The 19,959-nt window shown below is 41.6% G+C and overlaps 1 protein-coding gene across 3 annotated transcripts; it reads left to right on the forward strand.

Moving 5' to 3' along the window:
* Nucleotides 1-52: 52 nt before the first annotated feature.
* MED20 (mediator complex subunit 20) lies at nucleotides 53-19,347 on the forward strand. 3 transcript variants are annotated; one of them, XM_069108314.1, is made up of 4 exons: nucleotides 53-214; nucleotides 1,484-1,638; nucleotides 9,934-10,187; nucleotides 18,668-19,347. In XM_069108314.1, the coding sequence occupies exons 1-4, from the start codon at nucleotides 201-203 to the stop codon at nucleotides 18,881-18,883; spliced, it is 639 nt and encodes a 212-aa protein (XP_068964415.1). In that variant the 5' UTR covers nucleotides 53-200; the 3' UTR covers nucleotides 18,884-19,347. The 3 variants fall into 3 exon arrangements, with proteins under 3 accessions (XP_068964415.1, XP_068964417.1, XP_068964416.1); XM_069108316.1 differs by lacking the exon at nucleotides 1,484-1,638 and having other exon boundaries at nucleotides 80-214; XM_069108315.1 differs by lacking the exon at nucleotides 53-214 and having other exon boundaries at nucleotides 1,508-1,649.
* The last annotated feature ends 612 nt before the right edge of the window (nucleotides 19,348-19,959 follow it).

Genomic DNA, 19,959 nt, shown 5'->3' on the forward strand with positions numbered 1-19,959 from the left:
TCCGGGGCACGATTTAATACGTCACTTCCGGATTTCTCTTTTTCCTTCTCTACCCCACCCCTTTCTCTCTCCCCAGCCCTTCTTCCGGCTACCTCCCACCGAGGCCTGGAAGTGGGACTTCCTTCGGGGCGAGCGGAGGGAGAGACGAGGCCGCGGCGTCGGATTCCTCTAACACACACACTCTCGTGCAGCCCGGCAGCATGGGGGTGACATGGTAGGGCCGCTAATGGTGCACGTCGAGGGGGGAGGTCGCAAAGTTCCTAGGGCACCCGGAGCGGACGAAGGACGGAGAAGGCGCTGCGTCCCCAGGAGGCCCATTCCCGACTCCTCCCCTTTTCCCTCTCTTGCTGGGGTGGGTAGGTGGAGGATGCTCTGGGCTCAGGTGTGAGTCGGGCCCTTCCCCCAACCAGCTCTCAACCCCCCCCCCCCCCCCCCCCCCCGGGGGCGCTGTAGGCCTGGGGGGGGGGGGGATTTTTTTTTTTTTAATTGTAGGTTTTTAGAGCTTCTGGGAGACTTCAGAAATCATTTAAATTAGCTGTTCTCTCTTTTTACAGGAAGGTGAAGGACGGGGTGGGGGGGGGCGGCGGGGGCGGCCCTGGAGGTCTCTGGGCTGCCGGCTTTAGTCTGTTTTCTTCCTTGGCCCGGCCTTCCACTCAAGACGCCCTGGACCACGAGGGCAGGGTCTCTTGCCTGACCAGGCCTCTATGACCATCCTCCCAGGATCGCGTCAGGGAGCATTATTTCTGGCACTGAAAGGGGGAGGAAGGAACCAGCTTTTAACGCTGTTGGGCCAGGCTTGGAAAACCCAGCATGTTGAATTGGGAGAAAGAGAAAAGGCTGGAGAAAACGTGGACTCACTGCCCTGGGGGTCTGGTTTCCACATTTGGGGCTGAGGGGTCCTTGTCAACTCTTATCTTTTCTTTGTATCCCCAATACTTAGCACAGCACCTCACCCATAGTACTTAATAAATGCTTCTTGACCTAGGAAGGGCATCAAATAAGGGAACAGCTTTTTGGGTCCACACCCGAGCTTGTGAAGACCTTTCCTTTCTAAAGTTATTTTTGGCACTTGCAAGTTGGTGATTGCCATCTAGTAGTCCCCAGAGTTCAAGCAGCCGTCTCCTTCTGAGACTTGGCATGGTGAGGGGAAAAATGTATGAGAGCAAAGGGAACTAGGTAAAAAACAGGAAACAAAAAACACCTACAGGATTGGGAGAATGTGGGGTTTGCCTCTGATATGCTTAGTCTGACCCCTAGGATCTCTTTATCTTCCTTTGTCTGGAGAATTCTTGCTTGGGCCAAAGCCACACACAAACTGCTTATAGTGTTTTGCTTCTCACCTATGAGCAGTGGCATCTCCCAGCAGGGATGGGACTCTGGCTGGGATGGGACCTGGGGCTTCCAGCTTCCTTTGTGGAATGGGAAGCTCGGGGTGCCTGTTCACATCTATGTGGACCCTGAAGGCTCATCACTACCCTTCTAGTGTGTCCCAGATGCCTGTGGCTGAGGGTAAGAGTGTCCAGCAGACCGTGGAGCTCCTGACCAGGAAGTTGGAACTGCTAGGGGCAGAGAAGCAGGGGACATTCTGCGTGGACTGTGAGACCTACCACACAGCAGCCTCTACCATGGGCAGCCAAGGTCAGTGTGTGGTAAGTAGGACATCTGGAGCCTTGCTCAGACTTAGTAGATTCTCCAGATGTTGATGTCCTTAGATGTCTTTCTGACTGAGACAATTTTCTGCTCAAGGCTATTCATTAGTATTTCTGAACTCCTGATACTCGATTTTTGTATTTTTCTTTTTCATTCTAGGGCTTGTGAACTATGAAGAAATCTTTCTATACTTTTTGTTTGCACAAAACTTCCTGTCTTGGAACTCCCTGTACTATCACACTGGCTACTTCTTCCTAAGCTCAACACTTACCTTTGCTATTCACTCAGTCTCAATATACTGTCCACTCTGTGGGAAGGAAACTCTATACTAATGGTTTGGATTAAAATATAAAAGTAGAAATGATGAAAAGAACCACAGACTAGGAATGGGGGGGTTTGGGACCTCAAATTGTAGTCTTTTCTCTGCTACTAACTTGCTTTGTGAGCGTGGACAAATCTCATCTGTTTCATCAGCTATATATATTGGGAATTACAGTTTAAAGAGTTGTTTTGGAGATCAAATGAGATATGAAAGTGCTTTGAAAAGCATTAAGTGGGGGCGGCTAGGTGGCTCAGTGAATAGAGCAACCAGCCCTGGAGTCAGGATGAGCCAAGTTCAAATCTGGTCTTAGAAACTTAACACTTACTAGCCATGTGACCTTGGGCATGTCACTTAACCCCATTTGCTCTTGCAAAAAAAGAAAAGTATTAAGTGGTATACACATGTAAAAGAGTATTTACAAAAGAAAATCCTTACAATCTGACCAGAGATGCAAAACCTAGACACTTACTTGAAATATTTTTAAAGCTTATTTGTTATCTTTTCTTTTTGTATTGCCTTCATTTTGAATTAAAATCTTACCTGCTCTCCTCTACAGGAAGCTATCCCTTGTAAAAAAAAAAAATTTTTAAGAATGTTGGAGGGCAACAGTTCAACAAAAAAATGCTCACCCATCATTTTATATGAAATAGTCCATGCCCACACATGTCCCTAAACACAGAGGGGAGAAAGCTATGTTTTGGGGCCAAACCTGGTTACTATAATTTACATAGCATTTAGTTTCCTGTTTTTATTATTGTTTTGGTCTTTCAGTTTACATTGTTAACCTTTGTGTATGTTTTGCTTGTTTGTCTGGGGGTGAGAGGGAAGTGAAAATGAATTCCTAGTTCTCTTTACTCTATCAGTTCCAAGTCTTCCCATGCTTCTCTGAATTCTTGATATTTCTCATTTCTTACAGCATAATAATATTCTTTTACATTCATGTACTGTAGTTTGTCCATTGGTATCTGTTTTGTTTCTCGTTCTTTGCTATCACCAAAAATGCTGCTTACGAATATTTTAGGGTATAATATGAGACTTTCAGTTTTGGACTTCCCTGTGGTATAAGTTTATCTGTAGGATCTCTTGACCAAATTGTATGGACATTTTTAGTGCCCCACATAATTTTTTGCATAATTCTAAATTGTTTTCCAGAAATGGAGTGACTCATAGTTCCACCAGTATAATATTAATATGCAGGTCTTTCTGAAGCCCCTCCAACATTGATTCTTCCAGTCTTTTGTCATCCTGACCTATTTGCTGGGTGTTCTGTGGATCTTCAGGATTGTTTTCATTTGCATTTCTCTTATTATTTGAAGTAATCTTTCTTATGGTTAATACTTTGCTAGCCTTCTTTTGAAGTCTGTTCTCATTTTTGAACCACTTACCTATTGGGGAATAGTTCTTGGGAGTGGCTATACATCTTTGTTCCCTATATATCTTGGATATAAGACCCCATACAGAGATACTAAATGTGGCATTTCCCCCCAATTAATGATTCACCTTCTTGTTCCAGTTACATTGATTTTGTTCTTGTAAAAACTTTTGCATTTTATGTAATTGAACATGACAGTTTTATCTTTGTAATTGTTTGTATCCTTTGCTTGGTTAAGAATTTTCTTAAGCGTTGACTATGAAAGATACCTGATTTTGGGGTGACTAGGTGATACAGTGAATAGAGCACCAGCCCTGGAGTCAGGAAAACCTGAGTTCAAATCTGGCCTCAGATACTTAACACTTACTAGCCGTGTGACCCTGGGCAAGTCACTTAACCCCAGTTGCCCTTCCTTCCCCCCTCCAAAAAGCAAAAAAAAAAGATAACTGATTTTGTTGTTTTCTAATTTTTAATGAACATTTTAAAAGAAAAACTGTGGTTATATTTGCTTATTTTTTGCTATACTTGTGGTTATATTAAATATATAATATTATATGTTAAATATAACCTACCAAGCTTTGGTAGTCTTACCAAGTTGGAAAGTCTTTGACTATCTACCTAGTGGTAGATAGCATGTCTTTCATACCACTACCAGTCTAGCTAATTTCAGAGAGGATCTATCGCTAGAAGCTTGATAACTACATGATTAACTGTGGGGAGGGATCCAAGTCTTTGACTTCATTAGTATGGAGAACTTCCATCACTGATACATACAGATTAGCCACCCCTCTGTAATTTGTAGTCTTCCAATAGTTGCCTGGGGCCTTGCCTTGTCCATGTAGTGTGTCCAAGCTAAAATTTGAAATAAGGCTTCTTAGACTCCAGAGCTGGCTGCCATCCACTAAAACAAAATGCCTTTTCTTTCTTCCTTTCCCAGAATCATAAAATTTAAGATTTAAAAAGGACTTCAGTGACCACAGAATCTAACTATCCATGAAAGGAATATCTACTTTAACACATCCTACAAATGGTTGTCTAACTTCTGTTTGACAGCCTCTGAGGAGGAGAACCCACCACTTCTTGATATAGCCTGTTCCACTTCAAGGACAGCTCTAATTGTGAGGGAGTTTTTCCTGACATTAGGCCTGAATTTCCCTCTTTGCAACTTGCATCCATTGTTCTTGATTCTGCCTTTGGGACCAAACAGAATAAATTCAGTTCCTCTTGTGCATGAGAGCCCTTGAAGATACTTAAACATAGCTATCTTGTTCTCCCTGAGCCTTCTATTTCCTGGGCTAAACATGCTCAGTTTCTTCAACTGACCTTTACATAACATGAACTTAGGACCCTTCACCATCCTAGTTGCCCTGCTCTTGAGCTCTTCTGTTATCCCTCAGACATTGGCATCCACAATTAAATGCAGTATTCTAGATGAGGGTTGACAAGGAGAGATATCGGTTTAACTATAACCCTGTTCCCACCTCCCCATTTCTAGGAGCTATAGCTCTCAGTACATCCAAAGAACATAATCTTTTTTGGCTGCCAAATCACACTTAGACATTGAGTTTGCAGTTCGCCCAAACTTAGATCTCACCATCCCCTTCCCCTCAAAAAAGCCAATAGTTTTTATTAGTATGTTGCCTGTGGGACTGACTGCTTCCTTACAAAATACTAAATAGTGAAGGTATCATGTTGGGTCATGAACTATACAAACTGTACATATGTGGTGCCCTTTGGAAAAGACTTCTGTGGCCCTGGATTGCCAGGAGGAACTGAGAACCATGCTGGACTTGATTGTGGGGTCTTTTGTGGCAGGGAAGAAATGTTTCTAGTTGGTTTTTTTTTAAATGTCTGTTGATTCTTTTTTTTTTCCTTCATCCTTACAGTCCCATCATTATTGCAGTCATAATCAGTAGCACATGAGAAAAGGAAAGTTCACCATATAGCTTAGGAAACAAATCCTGACTTTTTTTCAGTTGGATGATAAAATCGATCATTTCATTCAAACAAAAATAAATTAAGTTTTCCTTTGCCCAGATTAATGCCATAGATTGCTACCTTCATCCGGTAGTTTAGTCTTTTTTAAAAAATTTATTTGCTTTTAGTTTGCAACATTCAGTTCCACAATCCCTTGAGTTCCAAATTTTCTCTCCCTCCCCTCCATGACGGCATGCAATCCAATATAGGTTCTATAAATACCTTCGCATTGTACGTTAGTCAAGTTGTGTAAAGAAGAACGATAACCAGTGGAGTGAACAAGAGAGAAGGAATGAAACAAAACACAAATAAGAGAGAGCAAGTAGTTTGCTTCAATCTGCATCTGGACTCTGTAGTTCTTCCTCTGGATGTGGATATCTCTTTCCATCATGAGTCTTTTGGAGTTGTCTTACAACCTTGCGTTGCTGAGGGGAGCCCAATCTATCCAGGTTAGTCATCACACTTATGATGTGTCTAATTATGTACAAAGTTCTCCTGGTTCTGCTCCCCTCACTCAGCATCAGTTTATATAAGTCTCTCCAGGTCATTATGAAGTCCATCTGCTCATCATTTCTTATCTGCTGATTCTTTAGTACCAGTTTAGAAGGAGGGATTTTAAGGACTTAATGGACTTGGTGCCATTCCACCTTTTTCTTGCTCCTCCTGCTCCAAGGCACTAAAGAGCTTCAGCTTTCTAGCTTGTGTCTAGCCATTATGGGATGGACAGTCATGGCCAGGTATTCCTAGGGGACATAAGAGAGCATGTCTTAGCACATGGGGAGCATACCCAGATGCAAAAGGCAGTCAGGACAGTGCAGAGAAGAGACTGCATTCCACAGCAGGGAATGTTGAAAACATCTCTAGAAATGTCTCAGGCGTGGTATCGTCAACCTGCCAGGTCCTTCTTTATCAAGTCCGCCATATCTTTCTTCAGAAAAAAATGCTGTCCAGACATGCCTCCCCCATCTTATATTTATGGAATTGATTTTTTTTATACCCAAGTACAAGCAAAACTTGCCATTTATCCTTTTTGAATTTATCTTGTTAGATTCTTCTTAATACTCTATCTGTGAAGATCCTTTTGGATCCTTTTACTCTGTCATCTATAGCTATCACTCTCAGGTTTCTTTCATCTGAAAAATCTGATGATTGTGCCATCTATTCCTTTATCCAAGTTTTTTTTTTTTTGTTTGGTTTGGTTTTTTGTTTGGTGTTTTTGGGGTTGGCGCTGCCTGGGCTTCCTCACCCTCCTGCACAGAGAGCCCAGCCACAGGTTAGGCTTTTATTGCATTTCAGTTTCCGGAACAATGGTTTGCCTCAAAAAGTCCAGTAATTTAAAGGTGATGATGACAAAAGGCTGAGGTGGGGGTATGATGGAGGGCTGAATGGGAGATAGTGGAGGAGGAGTGAAAAGTGAACTTAAAAAAAATCAACCAAACCAAAAGAAAACAAAAGCAGGTTGCCAGACTGGGCTGAGTCCCTCAGGCAGAGAGGGGAGGTTCAGGCTGGGGCCACTGGAAGCGGATGGGCTTCCTGCCCCAATTGCAGAAATAGTTTCAGAGGAAGGAGAGACAGAAACAGAGAGAAACAAAGGCAAAAACAGAGAAAGAGAAATAGAGATCACAACAGTGGGGAAGGGGAAGAAGAGTGGAGAGAGAAGACAGAAGGAAAACAAGTCTGAAAGAATGAAAAGTAAATAAAGGAGAGAGAGAAGGGATGAGGTTATAGAGAAGGGATGAGAGGTCAGAAGTCAAAGATGAGACAAGAGACTATCCAAGTTTTTGATAAAAATATTAATTAGCCCAGGGCCAAACACAGATCCCTGGGGCACACTAGAGAAATGATTCTGCCTACCTAAGCAGTACATTTAAGGTTTAAACAGTTCTGCCTTCTTGGTTGTTGTCAGTTAATCCTCCTTTTAAAAAGCCAAAACAAAATCCCCTTTTTGTTGTCCTTAACCTTCCTCACCAGCCTCAGCTCATTTTGAATATTAGTATTCCTGGCACTATTTTTATGGGAGCATACCAAACTCTTTTTATTCATCCTGTTATTGCTTCCATTTTTAAAAAATCTAAGTTAGATGACAAGTTATGCATCCCCATCAGTCTCTTCAGAAAAATTCTGGGTTTTTTTTCCTTGTCTTTGGAATTGTTTCTCTTTGTGTCTTCAGAATTTCATTCTTGAGCATGTACCATTCCTCTTGGGCTGACTTCCGCTGTAGAATTTTTGTCCATGGGATCCTGTCTTTTTGATGAATCCTTTGAAAATCTTCTTTCCCCAAATCTAGGGTGAATGCCAGACTATGCAAAGACTTCCTCTCCATCTCTATCAAAAACTCTAGAAGGAGGTTATCACTTTCTCCCCAGGGTACATATCCTTTCTGCCCTAGCAACCATTTCCTCCCTTTTAGTAAGAACCAAATACAGAATAGGATTCTCCCCTGTTGTGTCCTTCACATTTTGAAGGGTGAAATTAACACTAAAGCAAGTCAGAAGGTGGTACCTAAACCAGGTCTTTCTTGATTTTAAGGCATGGTTCTCTGTCCACTATATTACACTGCCTTTCTCCCATTCCACAGAATTCCTTTTCCCAGGCTACCCAATATTCCTAAGAATTATTGTGTCTAAGAAAATATAAGTACATAGGTAGCTAGGAGAATAACGGGGCAGGAATCTGGCACACATGAGAAAGGTAGATGCTTTCAGATCAGGATCAGAGAGAAGGGACTCTAGCAGATATCTGGATAATTTTTAAGTCCCCATCACTACTGTATCATGCCTCTGTACCAAGCTTGTGATCTCTTTCTTCATTTATTTCTTCTTTCTCTCCTCATGGTTTATAGTATGCTTCAGTGACAAAAATCACTATTACTTCTTCTCTTGACCTTCACTCAAATAATGGGATGAATCTCTTTAGGCTTCTCTCCTCTGGTTTTTGAACTTTATATTAAGAAGGTATACTCATATGACAGTCATGTCATTTAACCATTTATGAATTGGGGAATGATTTGTATTCTTATAAATTTAACTCAGTTCTCTATATATTTTAGAAATGAGACTTTTATCAAAGACACTTACTTGCTCTAAAAATTATTGCCCAACTTTCTGCTTCCCTTTTAATCTTGGTTGTATTGGTTTTGGTAAACATATTTTTTTTTTTGGTAGGGGAGGACAGGGCAGTTGGGGTTAAGTGACTTGCCCAAGGTCACACGGCTAATAAGTATTAAGTATCTGAGGCTGGATTTGAACTCAGATCCTCCTGACTTCAGGGCTGGCGCTCTGTTCACTGTGTTACCTAGCTGCCCTGGTAAACATATTCTTAACTAGCATTTATTCGGTATATTTCATCTCTGGCCAGGCATCTTTCACTACTCTCCTGACCTGACCCTTTCTCTCTCATTATTTTTTCTGTTTTCACTCTCTACATGTAGGTTATCACAGTGAAAGAGTTAATCACCTAGTGACCTCCTTTTTGGACTGAAAGGGGAGGCCTGAACCTTTTTGTACCAAATCAACTAGTTTGTTCCTTGGACCCTAGTTTGCACCTTTATAAGCTTTGTAGAACCTGCCAGAGCTTTATCTCTGCTAGTATTGGCAGGTACTGAGAATTACTAAGACTTACATTATGGTCTGCCTTCAAATTTTATGCACATCAGAGGAAGCACTGGGACAATAGAAAGAACATCAGCTCTGGAGTCTTGGGTTCACATTCCACCTTGATGCTTAATACCTGTGTGTTTTGGGGCTAGTCTTTTTTTTTTTTTAAAGCAATTAGGGTTAAGTAACTTGTTCGAGGTGTTTCTGGGTGGGTGCTAAGTGTCTGCGCCCAGATTCGATCCCCAGGTCATCCTGACACTGGGGCCGGTGTTCTTACTGGCCGTGCTACCTGGCCGCCCCGGGGCTAGTCTTTTAATGTTCCTAGGCCTCAGTTTTCTCATCTGTAAAATGAGGGAATTCAGCTAAATGATCTCTGAAGTCCTTTCTAACTCTACAACTATGATCATATTCTTTTATCCTTTTGGTCCTAAGATTTTGGGAAGAGATAACGGCTTCAAATGATATACTGTTGGTTTGAGATCCAGGTATGGGGAGCCATTTGGTGTAGATTCCAGGTGATTTTGCCATTGCTCATGTTATACTCCACCCTACCCTTTTGTGTAGATGGATGAGGCTCAAACTAGTTAGGATGATGTGACTGAACTGGGTTGGGAACTCAGAAGTGGCCCTGTGCCTTAACACCTGAACTTTTTGCTTCTCACTTGTGAAGACATTTCCCATGGAAGAAGAGGACAGATCCCTTCTTAGACATGTATTGGTCTAGGTTCTCTACATAAAGCTGGCTGGGCATCTCTGGGCAGTGTGGGTTAAGATTGTTGTTGCTTTTTCACCTTTCCATCCTTCTCTCCTTTTCCCTGTAAATACTACAGCTTTGTCCTGATGCTTCTGGGTAAACTATGGGACTGTTAGCAGTAGGGCTTCCTTCTCCCAGCATCATAGAACTTTACCCTTAGAAAGGAGCCTAGGGATTTCTTTAGTCTAGCCTCCTCACCTTACACCTTGAATTCCACATTGTTCTGGATTTGGTAATGAGTTGGGCCTTTACTCCCTTGTAGGCCAGGCTGGGAAGCTGATGTATGTGATGCACAACTCAGAATACCCTCTAAGCTGCTTTGCCCTCTTTGAGAACGGCCCCTGCCTCATTGCCGACGCAAACTTTGATGTGCTCATGGTGAAGCTCAAAGGCTTTTTCCAAAATGCCAAGGCCAACAAGATTGAGACCCGTGGCACCCGCTACCAGTACTGTGACTTCCTGGTGAAAGTGGGCACTGTCACCATGGGGCCCAGCGCTAGAGGCATCTCTGTGGAGGTGAGTCTTTGGGAAAATGGGGTTAAGGACAAACTGGAGGGGACACCCAGCAAAGAATCCTGAAAACTACTGAATCTTCCAAGTGAGAATGAGTAAGCTTAGAATGTTTGAACTGGAAGGAACTTTAGACAATATTTAGTTCAGACCCCTCATTTTATTTTTTTCAAATGCTTTATTAACTTCTGATTTTACGTCATTCATTTCCGCCGGATTTTGAGTTACAAATTTTCTCCCCATTTTCCCCCTACCCACCCCCCCAAAAATAGCACTCCTACAGGATATCCCCTCCTCCAGTCTGCTCTCTCCCATATCCCTTTCGACTTTTCCAGTGGATCTCTATGCCCCAGTGCCTGTATATTTTATTTCCCAATTACATGTAAAATAGTATTGATAATAGTATATATATATGCATACACACATATTTGAATATTTGATTTTAAAACTTTGAATTCCAGATAAGCAGTTCAGTATAGGATGTACATGTGTGGCTAATGCAAAACAATAACATAGTATGTATATTGTAAAAGACTGACTGTTTCCCTCCCTCCTGTCCCACTTCCCACTTGTTCTGTTCTTTACTTTGATCCTGTCCCTTTTCAAAAGTGAGACCCCTCATTTTGTAGGTGAGGAAAATCAAACCCCAAAAAGGGAAATAACTTGGCTGAGATCATACATGTAGCATGTAAGGAGCAGACTAGAAACCAAAATTCCATGTTCCTAATTACATCTACCTTTGTACTTACGTGTGCCAGATTCCTGCCCCATTGTTTTCCTACCTTTGTACTTCTATATTCTTAGAGACAATAATTATTAGGAATACTGGGTAGCCTGGGGGAGAGGCAGTGTAATGTAGTGGATAGAGAGCCATGCCTTGAAATCAAGAAAGACCTGGTTTGGTTTGACACCACCCTCTGACAAATGCTAGCTGTGCACCCCAGGAGTTGCTCATCAGACAAGTTGCTGATCCATATTACCCACAATTTTCACACTTTCACAGTCATAGTTCTCTCTACATATGGAACCACAGTTCTAGGACATGCCTTTTCCTAAATGAAGCTATACTTCACCAGCTGTTTCCCTCGTCTCCTTAAGACCAGAGAAAGATTAGTTGGTAGGGGAATAGAGGAGATAGCAGATCTGAAAGGTTAATGAGGACATGTACTGGCCAGTGATGATGATAAGTAACAATTGACCTAGTGCTTTACATAGTGTTCAGTTTGATCCTCACAGTCCTGTGAGTTAGGTGCTGTTATTCTTCAAATTTTACACATGAGGAAAAGTACTGTAAGCACTTGGAACATGTATCTATACTTTGCCTCTTTCCCGGCACCTGACATAGTCCTTTGTAGCTACTTGTGATTGATAACTTTGTTGATTTTTGTCTGGGGGTAGAAAGCATAGTTAACTAGTCCTGGGGAGTAGAGGCATGGGAGGATTTGAGGGGGGGTAGAGAGAGGAGAGGTCCTTGACCATCACCTCTGTAGCTCTATCCAGTGTTCCGGTTTGTCTTTGCTAACCTCTAGGATAGTGGTTGGCAACTTTTACAAAATGGTATGTCTAGGTTCTAAGTCTTTTCCTTCTAGTATGCCAGCTACCATCTGTCATGAGGCTGTGGAAGGGAATTCTATTTACTTTTTGAATTTATGCCGACTTCTATCCCTTAGAGCCCAGTGACAGCTGACTGAAATCGTCGTGAGGTTCGGGGAATGAAGTGACAGTTGGCTTTTGGGCCGATAAAAATCAATTCATGTGTCAATAAGTTTACTTATCAACAAATATTAAGCCATTACTGTGTTCAAGGCATATTCATTTGTCTAGCAAATTAAACTTTAAAAAAATAAGTCTTATTAACTTTGCCTTCCCCTTGATACCCAATAGAATCCTGGATTATTAATATTTTTTTAAACAGTTAAGGAAAACTAAGTGATAACATCAAAAACTTTTTTTTTCACTGTTAGTATATTTTTCCAATTACATGTAAAGATTGTTTTCATTCATTTTTTGAAAAATTTTGAGTTCCAAATTTTTCTCCTTCCCTTCTTTTCCCCCCAAGAAAACAAACTCTGATATAGACCGTATATGTATGATGATGTCAGACATATTTCCATGATAGTCATGTTGTGAAAGAACAATCAGAGCAAAATGGAAAAACCACAAGAAAGAAGAAAACAAAAGAAAGTGAAATAGTATGCTTCTATCTGCATTCAGACTCCATAGTTCTTTCTCTGGATGTGGATAGCATTTTCATGAGTCTTTCAGAATTGTCTTGGATCATTGTATTGCTGAGAAGAGCTGAATCTATCATAGTTAAGTATCACACAACGTTGCTGTTGCTGTGTACATTATTTTTCCTGGTTCTGCTCACTTAATCAGCATCAGTTCATGTAAGTCTTTCCAGGTTTCTCTGAAATCTGCTTGCTCATCATTTCTTAGAGTACAATAGTATTCCATTACATTCATATACCACAACTTGTTTAGCCAATCCCCAGTTGATTGGCATCCCCTCTATTTCCATTTCTTCAGCAACAGCTTCTTACTTAGAATATAGCATGGTGAACCTGTATTCTCCCACCTTTTGTCTGAGAGGAAGAGGGAAATTTATTTAGTCAAGGTTCCCTGAAACAAGATTGATTGCATTTACTCCAGATTCCAGTGTCTTTCAATGTTTTAACAAATGTTAAGAACTACTGTGTAAGAAGCTAAGTGAAATACACATTTTACAAAAGACCTGTCATTTTCCTCGTGGAGTTCACAATCCAGAAGGAGAAGACAGCAATAGACACCTTTAATAAATACATAATAAGTACATTAGGTGCAAAACGAAGTGCTATTAATAAGGATCTGAGGGAAAGCAATATGTAACTCAAATTTCTCTAGCACTTTAAGGTTTACAGAATGCTGTCTTTTTTTTTTCACAACAACCATATGTAGTAGTGTGACTATTATTTCCATTTAACCTAAGAAGAAATAGGATTAGAGAAGAGAAATGACTTTTCCATGGTAACACAGGTCAGGTACAGTGGATTAAGGTATCATGTGAGCTGGGTCTTGAAAGGTGGTTAGGATTTAATCATCTACAGGATGAATGAAAATTTCAAACCTTTTTCTTTTTAAAAACAAATCTTATTTTTATTCATATGTTTTGATTTCATAGCTTTTATTTCTAAATATCTTAAGGCAATTCTTGTAACAAATATTGAAAAAGAGGGAAGTTCAGCAAAACTAATCAACATACTGACTTTTTTTTGACAGTATATGCAAAATTGTACATCCATAGTTTTCCACCTCTGCAATGAAGGAAATCCATAGGTGAATTTTCTTAATTCTTCTTCAGCACTAAGCTTGGTAATACAGTCATGCCCCAATCTTTTTTTTTCATCTATGACATACCTTTGCACTTGATAAACATGCACAGTACTCTTTCTTCTTGCCTCTTCTTTCCTATTTATTATATATATATATCATATATAGTCTATATATATAGTCTACCCATATGACACCTTCCCCTTTTGTTCTTCATAATTACCTTCAATAATTTAACCTTCTAGTTTGACAGAAATTGACAATGTGGAGTGCAAAATTCAAAATTTTCATTATATATCAGGTGTGTATTTAGATAAAGAGTTCAAACTCCCTTTCAGATATTGACTCCTGTGTTTGTGGTAGATGGTGGGACCTTCTTTCCCCAAGGGTGGACAGTTCTTAACACATTATTTGACCTGTGGGTCCACTGTAATGGATGCCAGGAATCACTAGCTAAGGCAGTGCTTGCAAGTGAAGGCAGCCTCTCTGCCTCTTTCCTTAGTAAACTCAACCTTGGCTCCTCCCCAGCCCTTTGTCTTCTCTCTTCCTCTTCCACCAGCCCCTGGGAAGCTCTTCTTACTTTCTTTCTTTACACAGACCTGTGATTTCATCAATTAGGGAACTCCTGCTAGTGCATGTGGTGCCTTCTTTGTCATTTCTGGTCTAGAGCAGTGTAATGCCAAGCAAAGGCAACTTCCCAAGGTTCAAAATACCAGCATAGGTGCTCTCCATTTTATTCAGTGACAAATTAAGAACAGAGAGAATCAACATATAGCATAATTCAAAATACAGCATTTACTAAGTGTGATTCAATAATCTCCAAGTACTACCTGATTTAATCAAGTACTACTCTACCCCTGGATATTATGTTCATTTAATCAATCACAAAGTCCCCCTTCTAAATACTACTCCACCCCTAGGCTGTACATTCATTTAGTCCATCACAAAGCCCCTGTTCTCAAATGGAGATTAGTTTCCAATCATAAGTAAAATACATTCATTTGTTTAATGGAGGAGCACAAAAAGGTCAAAAGTTCCCCACCCTTGGATCACAATTGAATCTACCCCAGAGTTACAACAAGCTTAATTAAGCACAGTATTTAATACCCAAATGGAGGTCTTTTCTTCATCTTGACCCCAGGCAGGTTCTCAGCAATCTTTGTTCCTGGGGAGACAAAGTTTAGCAAGGCCACAAGATACATTGCCAGTCTCTTCATTAATTCATTCTCTGTCTGCAGAACAGTCCTAGGACCCCTGAAAACATTAGCAAAACCCCCTTCCAGGATTTCTGTAAACATACAACTAGAAAATCCTTCTTCAGGGCTTCTGAACCAACAGCAAGGTTCCAAGACCTCTGCAACAACAGCACTGTCCTTCACCAGTGGCCAGATCTGGCAACACAACATCAAAACAGACAAAGTGCCAGCATAACAGCCATGTCTCTTCAGGCCTTGGCAGCTCTCAAAAGTCCTGGGCAATTCAAAGCGGCCCTCAGCAATCCTCTCAGTCTCTCTGCCTCCAAAGGTGCTGCTTCCAAAAAGTTCTGCCTCTCGTGTCTCTCCAAATGTACGTCACCAGCTCCTCCCAGTTCAGCCCAATATTTTCACCTAAACAAATCCATCCCACAAGTGGGATTCACAAGCTCTGGGTTTTTTTAACACAATCAAACCAAAAACCAAGCCAATACAGGGGGATCTTTAAATTTCATTACTATTACAAGCAGTGAAAGTAAAGTGGTGTCCTCAGGACCGTGCAGCTGGTACATAGGAGGTGGGACTTAGACACAGTCCTGATCTCCAGCCATCATGCCATGTTCCTTTTCTCCTTGACTGTTCATAAACTTCCCTACATCCTGCACCTCTTCCTCTCCTATTACTTCCATTCTCTAGTGCACTTTTTCCAGAGGATGTCATACCCTCAGGCATATAGGATGAAGAGGAAATGCTCTTTTTGACTGGTCTAATTCACCTTTCCCACTGCCACTTTTAGACCCTTCCTCTGCTCCCATCACTTAACAGCCTCCCCTTGCTAGTCTCTTGAGATTCTTCTTGTTGATAAATGCTGACGTCTCTAGGTCACTCTTGCTCCTCCTCAGTAATAAGTTCAGCACCTTATCTACAGTGTTGCCCACCTCTGTGCCCTTCAAACATGCTTTCTCCAAGAACTTTAGCCTTCTTAGTTCTTGAGACTTCTGTCCAGTCTACCTCATCCAAGCGCAGTGGTCAGACTTTATACCGACTGTACCTACTCTATTCAATTTGTCCCACGGGCTGAAATGTTGCCCAAATATTCAGCTGTGCTAATTGAGAAAGAGTGTACTAGGGTCCATACTCAGATGAAGTTTTGTTGTACTTTGGGAGGGTTGTAAGGAGATTGACAGCTGCCTACACGTGCATATGCTGTGGCATGCTTACACACCATTGCTCCCGTGTGTTCATCGTTGTCCTAAGTGTCATAGGAGTTTTCACTCAGTATGGTAGCAGCTGGTCTACTTAGATCCAGCCACACAAAATCCAGCCTTGCATTTTGTTCCCAAGGGCAAGTCTGGAGGACTAATTGTTCAGAAAAAAGTCCTGTTTTAAAAGGAGCAGGAAGGAGAATTGTATGAGGTTAGAAGATGCCTAAACTGTTCTTGTCATTCTTTCCACAATAACTGGTGAGTGCCTAATGTACTTCTGACATTGTGCTAGATGCTTTGGGAGGATGTGAGGAGGCACATCGGCTTTTCCTTCAGTGTCACCTTCCTGTAATGGTCATAAACATCTTTTGAAAACTTTGAGTGACCTCAAAGTTTTGCCTGTTCCATAAAATACAGAGACTCCTGATCCTAGTATGTAAAACTTTCCAGTCTGACTTCATGCTACTTTTCTAAGTCTTATTTTATGCTTTCTGTTGATAGCTGCTTTCTCATAAGTCTAATTTAGGTAACATCTGCTGCTTGCTGTTCTCAGTGACTCAACTGAAAATGCTCTCTCCTTCCTCATATTTCTCTTAGTACTTGGCCTGGTCCTCTGTTTTCATTCATTCATTCAACAAGCATTTATTGAGTAGGCAGTGCCTTAATTATTGGAGATGCAAATACAAAAAAAATGAAATAGTTTCTGCTCTCAAGGAACATGTACAATGAAAATTAACTTGAGAAAAAGTGGATAGAATCCTGTACCTGGAGTCAGGAAGACCTGAGTTCAGATTCTGCCTTAGGCACAAGTTGTATCATGGGCAGATCTCTTAACCTTTCTTGGCTTCAGTTCCTTCATCTGTAAAATGAGGATAAGAGCACCTACCCTCCCAGGATTGTTGTGAGTATAAAAGGAAGAGTTAATATTTGTATAGTACTTTGCAGACTTTCAAGTGCTGTGTAAATAACTAGCTCTGTTATTACTATTATTATCAACTATAACACATATACAAAGTAATTTCTAGAGAGCTTTAGCAATAAGGGGCATCAAGCTAGGCCTCCTGCTGGAGGTAGAACTTAAGTTGAGCTTAGAAGGATGCTGGAGATTATTTGAATTGGAGGTGAAGAGGAAATGCATGTCAGGCCTGGGGCAGCCTGTGCAAAGTCTGAGGGATAGAAGATGGAATGTTTTGTTTAGGGAACAACAAACAGCTAGTTTAGTTGGAATGTAAAGTATGAGAAGAATAATGTTTGGTAAGCCTCAGAAGTAGGGCCAGATGGTATAGAGGTTTAAAAGCCGGAGGAATTTATCCTAGTGGCAAAGGAGAGCCACTAGAGAATTTTTGAGCAGGAAAAGGAGATGCTCAGATCTCTGCTTTATGAATGGAGAAGGGAAGGGAATTTATATAGCACCTTCTGTGTACCAGCACTGTACTAAGTGCTTTAATGAATGACATTTCTAAATATATGAAGAGGGGAGAGATGAGGGTGGGATTCAGATTAGGAACCTATTGCAGTAATCCAGGCAAGAGGTGATAGGAACCTGAAGTGGGGTGGTTTCTGTGAGTGGAGAGAGGGGACTGAATGTGAGATATATTTTTAGAGAGAGAATCATTAAGAGTTAACAACTGACTGAGTTTGAGAGCTTAGGGAGGAAGCCTCAAGGATGACATCATGGTTATAAACTAGTGGGACTGGCTGTTTGGAAATAGGGAATTTAGAAAAAGCACAGGTTTTTGGGGAAACTAATACTCTTTTAGATGTTTGAATTTTTGTGATGCTTATCTGAATTCATTCATTTGGAAATGTCTAGGGGTGTGGGGGTAGAATTTAGGACAGAGATTAGGTTTGGATATGTAGATTTGGGAGACATTTGGTAAAAATGATCATTAAACCTTTTAGAGCTGATGAAATCACTCAACAGTTAGATGTTGAATAAAGGCCTTCTCTAGAACAGAGCCTTTTGAGGTAGACTGAGAAGCACTCAGGTAGGAGGGGAACCAAGAGAGAGCAGTGTCACAAAAGCCTGGAGAGAGGAGAGTATCCACAGGGAAGAGGGGTTAAATCATGTTGAGTGCTTCAGAAAAGTCCAAAGGGGTGAGGATTGAACAAGGCCATCAGATTTTAGCAATTAAGAAATCATTGGTAACTTGAAAAAGAACCGTTTGAGTTGAGTGGGAAAGTGAGAAGCCATATTTCAAATTGTGAAAAGTGAGAGGAGAGGACTTGGAGACCATGAGTACAAATTACTTTTTCCAGGGGTGGGGCTGTGGATGAGAGGAGGGAGAGATGCTAGCAGGGAGTTTGATGGGGTGGCACATTTTTTTAAAGATGAGGAAGATCTGGGCATGATTGTATGTAAGTAGCAGGAAGGTAGCCAGTGGATGAGAAGAGATGGAAAATTAGGAATTTTTCAATCCTTTGTGCTTACTTCCTCACACTTATTCTTATTGTGATTAGTTGTCTGTGTCTTTTCCCTGCTATTAGATTATAACCTGCTTAAGAGGAGGATCAGTGTCATATCTTGCTTAAATATCCCAGCAGAGAAAGGCCACCATGATGGATATAGTCAGTTCAGACACAGAATGTGGGTTCAGATCTCCTCTATGACCACGGCCAAGTCCATTCAACCCTCTGAGTCATAGTTTCCTTATCTGTTAAATGGAGGTTTGGATTAAAGGTCCTCTTAAGCTCTGAATCCCATGATTTTAGGGCTTGCATGTACTAGGCACTTGATTGAATCAAATCATTCTCAATCACATGTCCTTTTGGCCCCTAGGTGGAGTATGGCCCATGTGTGGTGGCTAGTGACTGCTGGAACCTGCTCTTGGAGTTCCTGCAGAGTTTCCTGGGCAGCCACAATCCAGGGGCACCAGCAGTGTTTGGGAATAGACACGACGCGTTATACGGCCCTGCTGACACCATGGCCCAGTATATGGAACTCTTCAACAAGATTCGAAAACAGCAGCAGGTGCCTGTGGCTGGGATTCGTTAGTGAGTGGGGAGCTGCAATGTGATTGGTGTTGCTGGGGTGACTCTACAGGAGATCAAGGTGCTTCATCCCGGCCTCTGACCTCTGGAACCCAGGACAGAAAGGCCAGGCTTCTTGTATTCCTTTGAACATGCAACTGTGGCTTCTTCTATGGGGCTTTGTACTCCCCCCACCAGCACTCTCACACACACATCCTTCCCCCACACCCATGTACAGTGGTCTTAGGATGAGCTTTGTTGCTCCTGACCTATTCTTGGGGGAAAGGAACTGTGGATGATGGAGAAGTTGGAGCTTTTCCTTCATCTTTCAGAAAGACAGGCCATAGGGTGGTATCCTTGGCTTGGCTTGGCAACTGCCATAGGCCTCCTGTTCTCTCTGGCTGCTGTGGCCTTGGTTCACTTCCCCTTTGGATGGGCTGTTTTTATATTCTGATCATTCCTTAATAAAAGTTTGTTCCTTTGGTCTAAGGATATGGTTGGGTTTCTGTCATGTAGATGGGTGTGGGAGTTTCAGTGTCCTTACAGTGTTCCTGTTTGTCTTCTGCTGAATTTTGCTGAAGTGATTGGTGAACTGGCTTGTCTGGGCTGTTTGCTGATTTGCCTTAGCTCTCTCCCTCTGGGACCTGGAAGTTGTCCCTAGGAGTGTTTGTTCTTGGCTGCTGTTTTGCAATTTTTCTTTGAAACCTTTGTGTGCATGTGAAATGAAAGGCAGGGGCACCTGAATTGTTTCATAAATCACTTCCATTATAGCTTGATTCTAATGAATCTGGCCTCCCTGATATACTAACATCAGAACCAAGTGTCTTCTAATTCATCTTGGCTTGAAGTTGATGTGGGTAAATGAAAGGATTTTCCTTCCACTTCCCCTACCTTTTCACCTCCAGATAGTCCAAGAACGCCTTATATTCTTACTCCTTTCTCTTTTCCCATTGTCTCATCCGTAGCTAGTCCATGGGAAACTTGGATACTACTAAGGTCCCCACTAATTCCCAGGCCAGAGTGGATGCCTTAGCCTGGAGAAGACAAGACTTGGGGGGAATGTGATCGCTGTCTTTAAGTGTTTGAAGGGCTGTCATGTGG

The sequence above is a fragment of the Petaurus breviceps genome, unplaced genomic scaffold (assembly GCF_028583685.1).
Source record: "Petaurus breviceps papuanus isolate PSGF00001 unplaced genomic scaffold, PetGlider_PUasm1.0 90352, whole genome shotgun sequence".
Taxonomy (NCBI): domain Eukaryota; kingdom Metazoa; phylum Chordata; class Mammalia; order Diprotodontia; family Petauridae; genus Petaurus; species Petaurus breviceps.

Bases quoted from the DNA above. Each gene is read 5' to 3' on its own strand.
- MED20 (XM_069108314.1), top strand. The intron at 1,639-9,933 runs GTCAGTGTGTGG...ACTCCCTTGTAG, and splicing joins CTCTACCATGGGCAGCCAAG to GCCAGGCTGGGAAGCTGATG. The intron at 10,188-18,667 runs GTGAGTCTTTGG...TTTGGCCCCTAG, and splicing joins CTAGAGGCATCTCTGTGGAG to GTGGAGTATGGCCCATGTGT.